Genomic DNA, 15112 nt, shown 5'->3' on the forward strand with positions numbered 1-15112 from the left:
AACAGCACTGGAACTGGGTACTGGTATTTCAGGCTAAAAAACTAGACTGAGACCTCCTTCTAGGCTGAAATGTTTGTAATTATTAAGTCAGATGCTATTAAGCAGAATGGGTTCAACTACAGGAACAGATGAGTGCTCCAGAGGAGGAGAGGACCAAACCACCTCCCGCTTAATGGAACAGAGCGGACTAGGGGTGACCTCATGGCAGCCTACAGCTCCCTCATGAGGGGAAGAGGAGGGGCAGGGACTGATCTCTTCTCTGTGGTGATCTGTGGCAGGACCTGAGGGAATGGCCTGAAGTTGTGTCAGGGGAAGTTTAGGTTGGATATCAAGTTCTTCACCTGGAGTGTGGCTGGGCACTGGAACAGGCTTCCAAGGGAAATGCTCACAGTACCAAACCTATCTGAGCTGAAGCAGTGTTTGGACAGTGCTCTTGGGCACACAGTGTGACTCTTGGGAATGGTGCTCTGCAGGGTTAGGAATTGGAATCAATGATCCTTGTGGATCCCTTCCAACTCAGTTTTTTCTGTGATTCTGTAAAATACAGCTCAAAATACAGGTGCCAATGAAGGAGCAGAGCAGCAACTATGGAGAATTGTTCTGAGGAACCCTTCAAGCTGTACCATTAAATCAGACTTTTTGATGTGCTGCAGCCTTCTCTTCATTTTGTATTCATCCACCTCATCTGCATTACAAATGGCCTCTCAAAAACTGAACTGAATCAAATTTTCTTGTTCCAGTACCTGGTAATTAAAATAAATAATGCTGATAGGAATAATATTACTAAAATAATCCCCTGGGCCACAACGTAACATTTCAAAGAATCAACCTGGAATGAAAATTTGAAAGCTTGGGAAGGAATATTTAAAGGATATGCAGAAGTAATCAGCAATGACCTTTGGCAGGCAGTTACTCTGAAACTGGCCATTCAATTCCTCCTGTTCATTTGTTTTTCCACAAGTTTTTTTCAACTCTCAAAATGAAGCATTACATCACTGCTGACCAGATCGCTCCCTGAATTTTACATTTCATGTTGGAATAGTTTGTGGGATTTGTTGTTTTGGGGCTTGGGATTTTTTCAGTCTCCAGCATGAAGAGTATAGTTCCTTTAGAAACCAGAAGTAAGTCAATTTAGATGTCATTCAGCATAGTAAAAGGCACTTGATAAATAGTTATATATATCTACACGTGTGTCCAAAGCAGTATTTAGCTAATCTGAACATGACTGGTTTTAAGATAGGGAATCCAGATTCCTGTCAGACAATTTTAAGTATTACCAATAGACTTTACTGAAATTATGTTCATCCGGGGGAACAATTCAATTTATTGTCCACTTTTACAGACTGATTTATAGAAGGAGTTCAAAATTCAAAGTGAAACGAACTGGCACAGTCACAGCTTTCTGTTCTGCCTCTGTTAATCCCAAATTGATTGCCCTTAAATGCTGAGGTACTCTCAGCCACAGTTCTTTCAAAGAGGAGAAAGAAAGCGAAGAAGGACAGCCAAAGCAATAGGTATAGAAAGATGGGGAGGAAAGGGAACTAATATCTCTTTGAGAAGGTTCTGTTTTAGGGAAGGTTTATGCTATATTGCTTGCTATCTTGAGCTCTTACGAGGAGAAATGCTGTTAGAGGTATCAAAAATCCTACTCCCTGACCACTAATAAATGAATTATTCATGGCTATTTCAGCAAGTACATCTCTTTTCCCAAAATTTCAGTCACACTAGAATATACAGACATCCAGAGGCAAACTATGGGAAGTAGGGATTTCATGGTACCTTAAGCACATTTAGGCTTTCTAACAAAGTCCTTTATTATTACAGTCTCAGACATAATTGACTGTTTGGAAAACTGGAAGCTTCTCTTGACGGGGTATTTTGATAAGGTTACCAATCCACTTTAGACAAGCAACCTCATAAAAACAGCTGCAGGGGTTTTATTTTTCTTACAGTCTACTGTAGCCACCACAGTGCAAACAAGAAGTAACAGAATTCTTTGCACTAAAAATGATACCTTCATGCATACCTGTGCTGATTACCGCCCATTATGTATACTTGGTAAAAAGTCAGTCATTTACAGCAATTTCTATAGAAGCTCTGCTGGCAAAAAAGCTAGAAGAGTCACCTTCCAAAATAGTATTTTGCAGGTGTGAAACATAAGAATGAATAGGAAAAGTGTTTGGTCTTACAAGTGTCAGTCTTGTCACCCTTGACAGGAAAGACAACAGCACACCAGAACCAGAAAAACCACCACTGAACTTCCTGGAAACATTCTGGAGACACAGACTCTCCACTGCACCTTTCCTACTGCAGATGTAAACCTCCCAGTGCTCCACATTTGTACAGGCTTTGCACTTGTGCAATCTCTAGAGGCAGCATAGTCCATTTACTTTGGACAGATATAAATGCCTTCCCAAATACTGTCAAGTTCCCAAATGCTGACAAATGATTCAGCACTTGAGAATGAAGTAATTCTTATAGGCAGCTGATGTATTAAATTTTCACACACAGACATGTGCACACAGGATGAAAATGCTTTAGGAGACAAGGTAGTGCATGCTCAGGTAACATGAAGCCAAGTATAGTATTTTCAATTCTCTTTTTCAGAGTTGTAGCAGTCTTAGTTCCACAGATTTCTTACTAAAGACTTGTTAGGCACCTCAGTTTTTAAGTCAACTGTGCAAATTATATGAGTGACTTTGAAGACTTTATACATCATAAATATATACTGGACAATGCGAATATAAGCATCCTGTAAAAATATGAAGGATTAACAATATTTTGGGGCAATTCTAACTCCTTGACATGCTGTGTTTAAAAGTAAGAGGAAACATAGTTATAATTTAATCCTCCTCAGCTATTTCACTTTACTATCTGAAACATCAACACTTTTTATACTAAATTAAATTGAAAATATCAATGAGATATCACCTTATTAAATTAATGTTTGATACAAAGTATTTTAATTTTGAATAAAATTAAGTAATAAATTATAATTGTAGAAAAAGGATGCCTTGGGACAAAATCAACTTGAATCGTAGAATCCTAGAAGGGTTTGGATTAGAAATATCACCCAGTTCCAATCCCTCTGCTATGAGCAGGGACACCTTTCACTAGACCAGGTTGCCCAAAGTCCTATCCAACAACACCTCACCACCCTCACAGTAAAGGAATTCTTCCTATTATCTAATCTAAACCTGCCCTCGTCAGTTTGTAGCCTTTTCCCCTCATCACTACATGGCCTTATAAGAAGTCCTTCTTCAGCTTTCCGGTAAGGACCATTTATGTACTGGAAGGTGCTATAAGGTATCTCTAGAACCTTCTCTTCCCCAGGCTGCACATTCCCAGCTCTCTCAGCCTGTCTTCATAGGTCAGATACTATGTTATATAGCCATCATATCACCTTTGTGACTGTCCTTGGCTCTTACTCCAAGACATGCATGTTCTTCTTGAACCATAATTCCAAAATAAAGCTTATGTTTTAAAAACGCAGTAGTGGTTAATCAGAAGCCACAGAATAGAACATAGAATCATAGAACATTAAGAGATTAGAATAAACCTTAAAGATCATCCCATCCCAACCCCCACCCCTTCTTGTGCAGGGATACCTCCTGCTAGACCAAGTTGCTCAAGGCCTTATCTAACCTGGCTCTGAATCCTGCCAATGGGTGGGGCATTCACAACCTCCCTGAACAACCAGTTCCGGTGTCTCAGAACAAAAAAATTCTTCCTAATATCTAACTTATATCTTCTATTAGTACCCATTCTTCCTTGTCCTATCACTACAGCTCCTGAGGAAGACTCTCTCTCTGGCTTCACGGTAGGCCCCTTCAGATACTGGAATATTGCTATTAGGTCTCCATGCAACCTTCTCTTCTCTGGACTGAACAGCCCAAAGTTCCTCTGCCTATCCTTGTAGGGGAGGTACCATAAAGTCCACTTACCAACTTTATGACTGTCCTCTGGACTTGCTGCAACAGTTCCATGTCCTTCATTCTCTGGGCACTTGAACTTTACACAGCTCCCAGGTAGGGTCACACAAGAGCAGAGTAGAGGGGAGAATCCCCTCCCCTGACCTGATGACCACGCTGCTTTGGATTCAGCCCAGGGTTGGCTTTCTGGGCTGTGAGGGCACATTGCCAGGTCACGCTGACATTTTCATCAACCATCACCCCCAAGTCCTTCTCCGCAGAGCTGCTCTCAAATCACTTCTCTGTCCAACCTGTGGGTGTGGCTGGGATTGCCAAGACCCAGGTGTAGGACCCTGCATGCTATCGTGTCACTGTTTCACTGAACAGGTAAGGGGCGAGGTATTAATTAGACTGATTCTATTCTCTCTCAGTCTCATCTAAAAGATTCTAATCTATGATTATAAACCAATGTTATTTTCAATATATAACACATATGTACAGCTTGCATTAACTATTTCATTTCACTGCAGTGAATCTTTTTGTGATCAACAGAAACTCAACTGGATGCCACTTTAGAAAAAAATCAACTGCTACATTTTTTCTGGTGACTCTGATTTATGTTGGGAGATCAAACTGAATGACAGTAAGACAAAGACAGTGTTGAGAAAAACGACAAACTCTCTGTTATTCTCTCATTTAAAAAAAAAGGACAATAACAGGTTGTTGATGATTGTTATGAATTTAGATTGCACAGTGATGCATTCCAAGGAAGTGAAATAAATACAATCCAGATTCTATTTAAAATTGTGACACCCAAAAGATTTGGCATGTGGCATAGTTTGTTAAATATTTAATACTTGTCTATACTGCTTAATGTTGTCCACATCTAAAATCACAGGTATTAGCTAGTTTGTCAGATAAACATACTTACTAAGGCAGGACACAACTACAGCATATGTGTTTGTAGCAATACAGATTGTGATGGCTTTATGCCTAAACTCTGGATAAATCCCTGGAGGAACCTGACAAATCATTTGCTATCTGCACTGGGTTGCATAATAGTAATATATCTGCCATCCACTTTCTGTGTAAAAGTCCAGTTCCTGGAATAATCACACCAAAAGCAGATAATTCTTGATTTTTAAACTCTTCAGCATTCTTGGAGCTTTTTTGGAAATTACTTTCAAAAAGTATGCTCCTGCAATATAAATTTCCAAAACTAATTCCAGCTCAAACCTATTTTCCCAGATGAACTTTTTCTAAAATCTCACTACACTATAAAGTATTATCCAAAACAGCTTTCTGAATTTTTAGGAAAACTAAAACTCAGTGTCTCAGTTTGACTCTTACTTTGATGCTGTGAAACCTATAGGAAGTTTGCACCTGTATTCATTGGGCACTGGGATTTAGTTGTTTAAATACAGCATCTTAAATATTCTGTTTCAAATATTCTGTAGTACAACAGTTGACTCCTCACAAGTCCAGAATGGAACAGATCTGCAATGCCTTCCCTGCCAACACCAAAGGTGTGACCTGGCATGGGATGCCTTAAAATCTTGGACACCTGCCTTGAGAATCTGAACCTCATCCAAGTTGTAGTCCTTTTTAATCTGTCAGTATCAGATGAGCTGCTGTGCAATCTTTCAGGCCCTCAGGTTGTCCCTAATGAACTACACAAATTTGTCACTCATTGAATTAATATCAAAATCTTCATCAAAACGGATTTTCAAATGTTGACTGGGCTTCAGAGTAGGAGCACGTAGCACTTGTTCAAAGAGAAAGAGAAGCAGGTGTAAGGAGCAACCTTGTGTCCTTTCTGTTAATCTATTTTTAATTCAAAATGTTGCTCCCTCTATTACTTGAAACTCACCTGGAACACTGAATGGAAAGAAAGGGGATGACACTATATTAACATCCTTTTGAAAATGGAAATGTTTGAAAAGGTGCATTTTTCCCACAGCTGAATTCATATTTTTGAAAAGATTATTTTTTCTATCAGACTTTAAATCAGAAAAATTCCTTCGGGAACTGCTGTTTTTTATCTATATAAAAACAGAACTGCAGCGCTTGACATATAGATAGAATTCATTATCATAAACATAGACACAATACACTAATATATATACAGATGATTGCTAAGAGACAAATGTCTCTATGCGTGTGTGTGATAATCCATGAATAAATGCATTTCTGACTCATATGTAGGTATTCCATATTTAGAGACATCTCCATTTATGGATTAAAAGAGAATGGACTAGATTCAGGAACTTATATAAATACACACCTATACAATACTTACACCAATTATATCAAGATAAGAAAATGAAAATAAATTAAGAATTTTTATCTTTACCTAGCATTTAGTATTTTCCACTTCTCTCTGAAAAACTTCCAAGCAAGATCCCTTCCGTGTGGATTTCGAGCTACATGGATTATCACATCAATTGCATCCTGATCCAGGACAACTTCTGAGTTGAGAGACAAATTCAAAAGTCTAGTGGGAGAAACAAGAACATTTAGTTTCACAAACACATTGTCTAACAACAGTCCATCAGAAAATTCTTGGAAAAAAAAGATCACTTCCAAATTGTTTAAGTCTCTGAGTGAGTTCAGTGGTTTATTTCTATGATTCCAAGAACTGGACACATTTATGAATCAGAAAAATCTTGATGTAAAATTATTTCAATAAAAGCTGACTGCAGTTTTACATGTGCACTTTTATAAAATCTTTAAGATCAGCTTGGTCAAGACATGGTAAATAAAGAACATAGTAACAAAAAAAACCCCAATAATAATTACAGGATTTTAAACATTTCCAATGAACAAAGGAAAATCTAGAATTGAAAAGGTAGTATGTGTCAATTTTCATAGGCATTGATGCAAAAGTGTAAGATGGTTTATACAGACAGTAAGCCTGTACTTGAAACACAAATTTCTTTGTTAAGATGAAAGTGCAAGTGCTGATCCATAACTGTTGAAGTGATTATTAGTAACAGATTCAAATATAGAATATTTTTTACCTGTTGAGCAAGTTTCTGTCATCACTGCAAGTTAAGGCTTCTAATAGTATTTTCTTCTCGGACACTGCTGTGGTAGAATGAAATTTCATCCAAATGAACTCCCATACATCTTCATCCATCAGTGAAACTCCTGTACAGTAGACAATGTCTCTCACATTGAGAGGTATTCTAAAAAAGAAATCAATAATAGGATTGTGGTAAATAAGCAGCCTCCTGATATTGGATACAAAGGAGGATAATTTCTGAGACTTCAAAATTATTGTCCAACAGTAATGCGTTGGTTTTTTTAAATAACATTTGCATTTCTTTACTGCCACTAGCATCCCCCAAGGCCATCCTAATGGGCTTTCCAAAGGGTAACACATGCTTGCCATTCTCTTCATAATGCTGTCACATTTTCAGGAGACTATAAATTATGGTCATGTAGTTCATCAAGTCATAATGTGCCACATAACCTACAGGTAACATAGGCTCTCCAAATTAGTAGGGGATCTTATCACTCTGTTGCTGGGCTCTGTGCCAAATCTGCTCTTCTTGTCCTTTGCACTGCTTTACAACATGACCTGAGCAGCCAGAAACTCCTCCTTGCTTGTGCTAGAAAGTGCTTCATCTTCATATAGTAATATATAAGTAAGAAAGGATGTGCTGTGACAATGATACTTACATATGATATTGTTGGGAGTGGAGAAAAACAGAAAGATCTGTTCTTTCTATTTTCAGCATATAATACCAGTACTACCAGCTGTGCAATGGGACAATTGAGAGCTGTGATTACTGATAAATTAATATCAACTCAAACTACAGTTAAATGACCAAGTTCAGACCTAGTATAGTGTGTGCATATGTACAGTTTTCTTCTAAAAAGGTCTCAGCTGGGTTTTCAATTTCCTACTTTGCTTATGTTTCCTATAAAAGCATAGAAGTTGAAACATTTGTACCACTGTCCCATTACTTCAGGTAGGAAATGTGGGCTGGAGGGACTGTCACTCTGTGTTTGGCTAGTACAGACACAGCAGCAGATGTGCCTAGAAGTGGATGGCTAACCCCAGACAGCACTCCTCACTTGTGATGTTTACAGTTTTCAAAATTTACAATAAAACATATCAATTCAATGGACTTTCCCAGCTAGTCCATTTATTTACATTCTAAGGGCCAACACCAGCAATTTTAGCAGCAGTGTCAGTAAGCACAGGATCATTTGCATCTCCGGGAAGGAAGGAGACCTTATGACAGGTGACGGAGCTGATCCCATGACTATAACCTAGACATCACCATTTTCCTTGCTAAGAAAACTCTACTGCCCCCATATTAGTAGTTGTATATTGGCAGTGCTGCAGCAGATCTAATCAATGTCATCCAATCAACTGCTCCAGGGAAGGTTTTAGGTATGTACCTATAAGCTAAGTAATGAGGACAATGTGAAAAAAAAAATTAGACCCTACAAACCAAGACATTGACCATAAATACTGCTTTTAAAAGGCTCACCTTCAGAAACTACAAAATGTACAGCTACGAAACACTACAAACTACTCCTGTGAGAGGCTTGCAATCAGCACTGTAGACGGGGGGGGTCCCCTTGTGGAAATGAAAATTGTGTATGAAAATGTGAATATCCCCAAAATATCCCCAAAGTAATTTCTCTTTAACTATTGACCCTACAGAGAGTCCACTAATTGAATTTTGTCCATTTGTGGGGATTTTTCCTTTCTTACTCGTCCAGTCATTTTGGGCACATATTCTATCATTATCTAAATAGCTGAAATCTCTCCAGTCTACAAGTTTTTTACTATTATAGGTTCCTGGAAAATTGCAGTTCCAAGGCACTAGATCAGCATGTGGATGCATTTGCCCCTTGTATTAACCAAACCAAGTGAATAAAATTACCATTATTTTGGTACTGCTTGGGTTGTAACACCGCAGAACACATCCAGTTGTCAGTAAAACCTCATCTGTGCCTTCAAGGCTGCTCTCATTTTAAAAGAGCTAATATGATTGATGGATACTTCAGAAGAATAAAAATAAACGTTTAAGAGCATCACTTTAAATGACTTTAATTTGAATACTGATCCAATTTATTTAACTTTATTTTTCTTGCATTAGAGATAAGATGGTGAGAATGAAATATGTGGCTAGCCGAGCTCATTTAAAAATTAAACACTTTGGGAGAAAAAGTTAAAAATTAAACAGTTACAAAAAAATTAATTAAAATCGTGCTGTGCCTTTACAGGGATTTCTTTTTTTCGTGAGTGAATTATAAGGCTCTACAATGAGCTAAAAATAATGTTCTAAGTCATAATTAATTGGTACATATTTGCTCCTATTTAAAGTATGTTCTAACAATTGAAGATACACTTATAAAATTGGACCATAATTATTTATCTTCTGGGGAAATTGTGTTTCAATTCTTTAAAATGTAAATGCACACAGTTTAGACAGTTCTTTGATTAAGTAACAAGTTTCAACACCATTTAGGGTGCCATTTGACAAAGAAAATTAATCACGAACATTATTCTTATTTTTGCAACAATTTAACATTTAACCTAAGCCTATTTTTCTTGATGACTATATTTATAATCTTGTTTAACAGGTTACAAGGCTCAGATAAGAAACAAGAATGAAGCATTAGTAATTCATTGGCAGATCTGTAATACAGATTCTATTACAAAGAAGAGTATCATACAGCTTATTTTTAAAAACTTCAATCCCAAATGTTCTACTCCCATGCTCTATTACAAACTCCAGGAGTCATGCTGCTGGTGTTATCACACAGAAAGAGGAGGGGATGATCCTCTGCCATAGTACATACCAGGTCTAAAGAGACAGGGCAGAACTCCCCTTTGAAAACCCAGCCACAGAGCTGTGATGGGCTTGACATTCAGATGCCTGTCCCACCTCAGATTCAGGGGACATTAACTGAGGATGTGGCTACTCAAGGCATCTGGGGCAAAGCTATGCACGGTTCCTGTCCTGTGCTCCTGAGTTTCAGGTATTACATACGTCTGACAGAGGCTGGCAGAGAATACATCATCCCTCAAGTGATGGTTACTGCATTGCTCCTTCCCACTCCTACTGCACATCCCTCACAAGTAAGCATGCAACCAGCATAGTCAAGCTCTTCAACACTGATTTTAATGACTGAGTAATGAGTGAAATACTTCTTTGTGGCACTGATCTCTGAGTAGATATGCCTTTGTCCATTTTGGACAGTTTTGCAACAAAAATATGGTTGTTTCTGATCAACTATTTTGCATAGTTGTGGAGAGATCATCCCTGAATGAGAAAATTGGAGACTAATCTATCTAAATTCTAAGGATTTCAAATTAATTACTGCTAATCCATAATCATTGCATATAGGGTCATTTTACTGTGGTGACAAACAGAAGTCAGAAGGTAAAAACACTTCCTGAACCATAACCACAGCTGCCCCATAATACTCAGCTTTATCATTTACAAGATGAAGTCCTCTCTCTGTTTAGACCCAGATGGTCTTTCAGAGTGCTAAGTCCTTGATTAACTCATACACTCAACAGTGTTTTCTTCCTCCTTAAGTTTTATTGACTTGAGTGCAAGATTCTACTCAAATGTTGTAACAACCTATTAATTAGTAAATCACTTCAGCAACATTGGCTTACATTACCTGGCAAAGCTCCAGAAACATTTCAAAATGCATGAATAGCTATGCCTGATTTTTTTCAGTAATTAAAACTTCTAGGGGTTTCAAACACAGAAGAAGGGATTCGCTTTAATTTTTTACATTTATCAGACACTCATGTGTGAAAAAAATTAAAATAACTCTCATTTTTTTCATGTTTGCTGCTAACAATTTCCAAAAATAGCTGCTAGGCATCAATCCCTTGAAAGAACCCAGTGTCTCTTCCAAGAAACTAACAAAAGTAATTAACCTGTTGGCCATGTTCACACAAATACTCATGTAGGCGGTAAAACTTAAGCACATTTCTAAGTTGCTGGAAGACAGTAGCACTACTGTGTCCATGTGAAACACAGAAATAAGATTATCTACCACAAGTAATTAGATACAGAAATAAAGGAGGAAGAAAAGGAAAGAAAAAATGCTTGTTTGGAAGAACTTTTGTTTTTCTATCACCTAAACCAGACATTGCTGAAATAACTTCAATTAATGAAATGGTAACTTGTTATTTACTACTACTCCCTCAGTTCTATGGGGAGTTTTGTTTATAGACATGCAACACACTCCTATACACACAATTATTTTTCTGGTGGCATTTCCACTGAGTTGTTGAAGTGCAGCCAAGTAAGCACACTGACAACTCAGGCAGGTGGATGGACATGAATCCATTATTCCTTGTAGAGAAAACACAAAATCTGCATAAGTAAGTGTGGAGGTTCATGACTCACAAATTTGGCTTGTTGGTTTATCATTGTCCTTGAAATTAAGTGATTCAAGACATTTACTTCATTATTTACACCTTTCTTAAGATGATAAAGTATTATGATAAACCAATGTTCCTAACCATCACAGCATCATGACAGAAGTGAAATGGCAAACAGAAGTAACTGAAAAAGCCCATATCTACATTATTATACTTTAAAAAATTAGATAAGGTTGCTTAGCATTAGTACGCAGAGATATAAGATCCTGATTTCATTACTTAGTAACCAAAAGTTGTTCATTTGTAATGCAAACAACACACGAAGGTGTTCTGACTTGAAACCCACAGACAGAACAGGAAAGTTCACCTCTTACTCTCTTTTCAGTGATCTCTGGCCTGTAGCAGGACATCTTACCCCTCACAAGAGCTTACCCGTTGCCTGTCAACCAGTAAGATAACTGAAACAGGAACAGCTCTCTTGTAGAGAGTTATTTTGGCACCACAGGGTTTTAACACTGGTCTGGCATCTCCCAACTGCCAATAAGCATCTTAATGTCGACGTGAGATCTGGGAGATAAGCTGGATTTCTCACTGACAGACATCTCACTTTACAAAATATAAAAACGACACCAAACTCTCACAAAGCAGAAATGCTCGATGCATTTCATGGAAATGTGTGGAGTTTTTCTCATGAGTAGGGATGCCTGCTTCCCGGTTACTCCCACAGAGATTGAAAGAATCATAATTTTGGTAGTAAGTTACATGTGACTCCTAATCAATACTATTTCTTCTGCTAGCTTTAATACAGGTACCTTGATATCGTGCACTGGCTTATGTCATGCTGTAATCTACTAGTACTTCCTTTTCATTCTATACTGTGCAGTAAGTAACTCTGATTAAGATATTTTGCCTGTTACCTCCTATCTGTTTAATAAATAATTAATTTTATTAAAATAGAACTGATTTGCCATCCTTAGTACTTGCAGGCCAGAATGATTTCTTAAATTAAAACTGTTGCCAAAATTTGAAGCTCCCACTGGTCCTACAACATGGCCTCATTTCTGCACTCCAACATTTCTCAGAACAATCTGGACGATTAGACCAGAACAGTTTTAAAATATCTGTATTTGCATTCAGAATTGTCCATCGGACTCTACTTCTCCTCATTCACAGAGACAGAAAAATGCAAACTTCATCAACCCATGGGTTACAGAATGGATGTTGGCTTAGCCTAATTCAGTGTAGCAGCCTGCACTCCCCACTGCAAACATCATCAAAACTGATCAGAGTGCTTGCGACAGAAGAGTAATAGTAAATACTGCATTAAAGCTAAAATCACCCCAAAGTGATATGACATCAGTCTCAGTGAAATGCATTTAAGTTTTCTAGGAGTATTAAGACAATTAATTAAGGTAGTTTGTTTCCATATAAAAGACCGCAATAAATAGCAATGGCTAAGTTTCTAAAGAAGTTTAAAATCAGAGCAAAGAAAAATGATTATGCCTAGCTGGGATCTTCCAACAGGTCCAGTAACATCTCACAGAACATCTGCACATAACTGTGTCTGATGCAATACTATAATCTCCCACTGCTCAGTGCTGCATGCCAGCAGAAGAACAGTGTCACCACAGCTCTAACAGAATCAGAATACAAGTACTCCTTTTTCTGCTGAAGGCAAAATCAGCTGTCTTAAATCAAAGCAGCTCTCTCACATATTCACGTTTACATCACCCTGTTTAACTTTGCCCCAAGCAAGCATACATCCACAGTCAACTTTGCCAGCAGAGATGTATATGTGGCAACCTGCAGCTGATGTATGGTAAGAGTAGCTGAAAGATAACTGTGCCTGCACCCAGAGAGATGTCTGCAAAAACATGCTCCTGTCTATGGGTAAGTTATTCTTTGAGTCATCATGGTGTCTATTTGAATATTACCCCCCTGTTATCACCTGTCAGGAGTTTACATATAGCAGCTCTCCATGCATTCTTTCCTGAACTTCAGAAATACATGTTTACTCAACCTATTCAAGGCAAGAAGTCTGAAAATGCTAATCCTCTTAGGAACATGTTTTTCTTTCAGAATAGATGCAGTGAAGGTTAAAGGGGTTAACAAGGCTGATTATTAAGCTCAGGCAGGCATTGAATGGTAATTTTGTTAATTTTTTAGGCTGAACCACAGTGCTGTTATATCTAAGGAGTGTGAATAATGTATTTCTTCATACATGAAAGCTTCACAGGGATGAGCTCAGTCAAATGAGGGTAGAAGCAAACATCTCTATTTTCAGCCAACAGTGGCTTCTCTTGTACAACATTCTGCTGTTGACTGAATCCCAGTTAACTTTACGTTCTCAAACTACAAGGGAAATTTCCACATGGTTGTATGTTTTCTACTCTGTTCATATTTCTCTGAACGTCAACATGAAAGTTTCAAGGGTTCCCATTGTTCTAATACAGGAGCAGTCTATATCCCAATTTAAAAGTGTGAAAATTATTGTTTTAATATCACCATCAAGTCAGAAATAAATACAGCCCTTCAAGCAATCAACCATTTAAAAAAGAGTAAAAATACTTAAACTCATTGATTAGAACACTGCAAGACCTACTGTGAGGTCTAACCTCAGATCTTCAGTAGAAAGAAATAATGACCAAGATAATGCATAGAATTAAAATACCATAATGCAAGAATTAAAATATATCAATTCCTAAACCAGCGAAACAAGACTGTCCTTCTTCACAGTCTCTTCTGTTTCTGGTGCTATGTGTTTGGTTTGCTCCTTGTACAAACAAATTTCTTTCTCAGTTATGCTTTTTTTTTCTGTTGCGTTTTGCCCTGAAAAAGTGGCCATGAGCAATACCACCTAAAGCCCCTTGCACACTAAGTATTTCTGGTATTTCAGGTACTGAAGCCCCTTTTCCCTCAGATGAATGCTCTCTCATCTTTAGACTGGAAAGCTGTATCATTTCTCTTGCTAGTGAAAAATATTCCAGTGGCTGAGCTGAAGCTAGAGGAGGAAAGTGTGTTGCAGCATCTTAATACTGTCCCAAACATCTCACAGACAGGTCATCAGGCTTGCTTTCTGCATCGGCAGATACAGGGCCAAGGGACTAAACCGAAGCACAGCAAACTGCTGGAACCTCAGCACTACTGTTTGAAATGGTGTTGAAAAGCAGCCTCTCTGCCAGCTGGGCTGGGAAAGAAAAGGAGCAGTCCTTTTCCTGCTTTAGTGACAATATGGAAAGGCATCTTTTGCAAGGACCCCCATACTCTACAATTGCCATTTATGTATTCATTTGATAAATGTATCTTTCCTACTACCTGTAGTGCTGGACCCCAAGAGGGCCCACTCACACTTCAGAATCTCATGTTAAGAGGCTCTTCACAGCACAGTGGCTGCTGCCAGCTGCATTTTTACAGGCCCCCAAATCCCCCAGTAGGAAGCGTAACTCTGAGTGTCTGATTCTGCCGTATGGGCCAGTCATCCAGAAATGAAGCAATACCTAAATCACTTTAGAAATTTGACTCTTCACAGCCTCTCAGCCGACTTCCACTTTCATGCACAGAGGCTCGTGCTGTAGATCACACATAAGTTTTTTTTTTTCACTAATTCCAGAAGAAAATTTGCAGCACTATAGTTGGAAATCTAATGGCTTTTTCAAACGGTAAAATACAAAGAGGACCTCTGGCCTTGTGCTAAGAATGACTATTATTTTACTTAGTGAACAGTGGCAAAGTAGTTGTGCAGTAAAGAGTATATAATTACAAAATATAAACAGTATCTGGTATCATGATTACTTCACTTTCTTATTGTGAAAAGTAGATGGTAATTCAT

General features: G+C 38.0%; 1 protein-coding gene across 1 annotated transcript in view; it reads right to left on the bottom strand.

The window, feature by feature from the left end:
- TRHDE (thyrotropin releasing hormone degrading enzyme) overlaps positions 1–15112 on the bottom strand; it is a 211339-nt gene that overhangs the window by 11078 nt on the left and 185149 nt on the right. Inside the window, exons 16-17 of the mRNA XM_005519367.3 lie at positions 6932–7099; positions 6265–6405 (exon numbers count right to left, since the gene is read on the bottom strand). Coding sequence (XP_005519424.3) covers positions 6265–6405; positions 6932–7099 — 309 coding nt within the window. The remainder of the gene's footprint in view (positions 1–6264; positions 6406–6931; positions 7100–15112) is intronic.

Source organism: Pseudopodoces humilis, chromosome 5 (assembly GCF_049639895.1).
Source record: "Pseudopodoces humilis isolate 2021_Gansu_Grassland_sample_001 chromosome 5, ASM4963989v1, whole genome shotgun sequence".
Lineage (NCBI taxonomy): Eukaryota > Metazoa > Chordata > Aves > Passeriformes > Paridae > Pseudopodoces > Pseudopodoces humilis.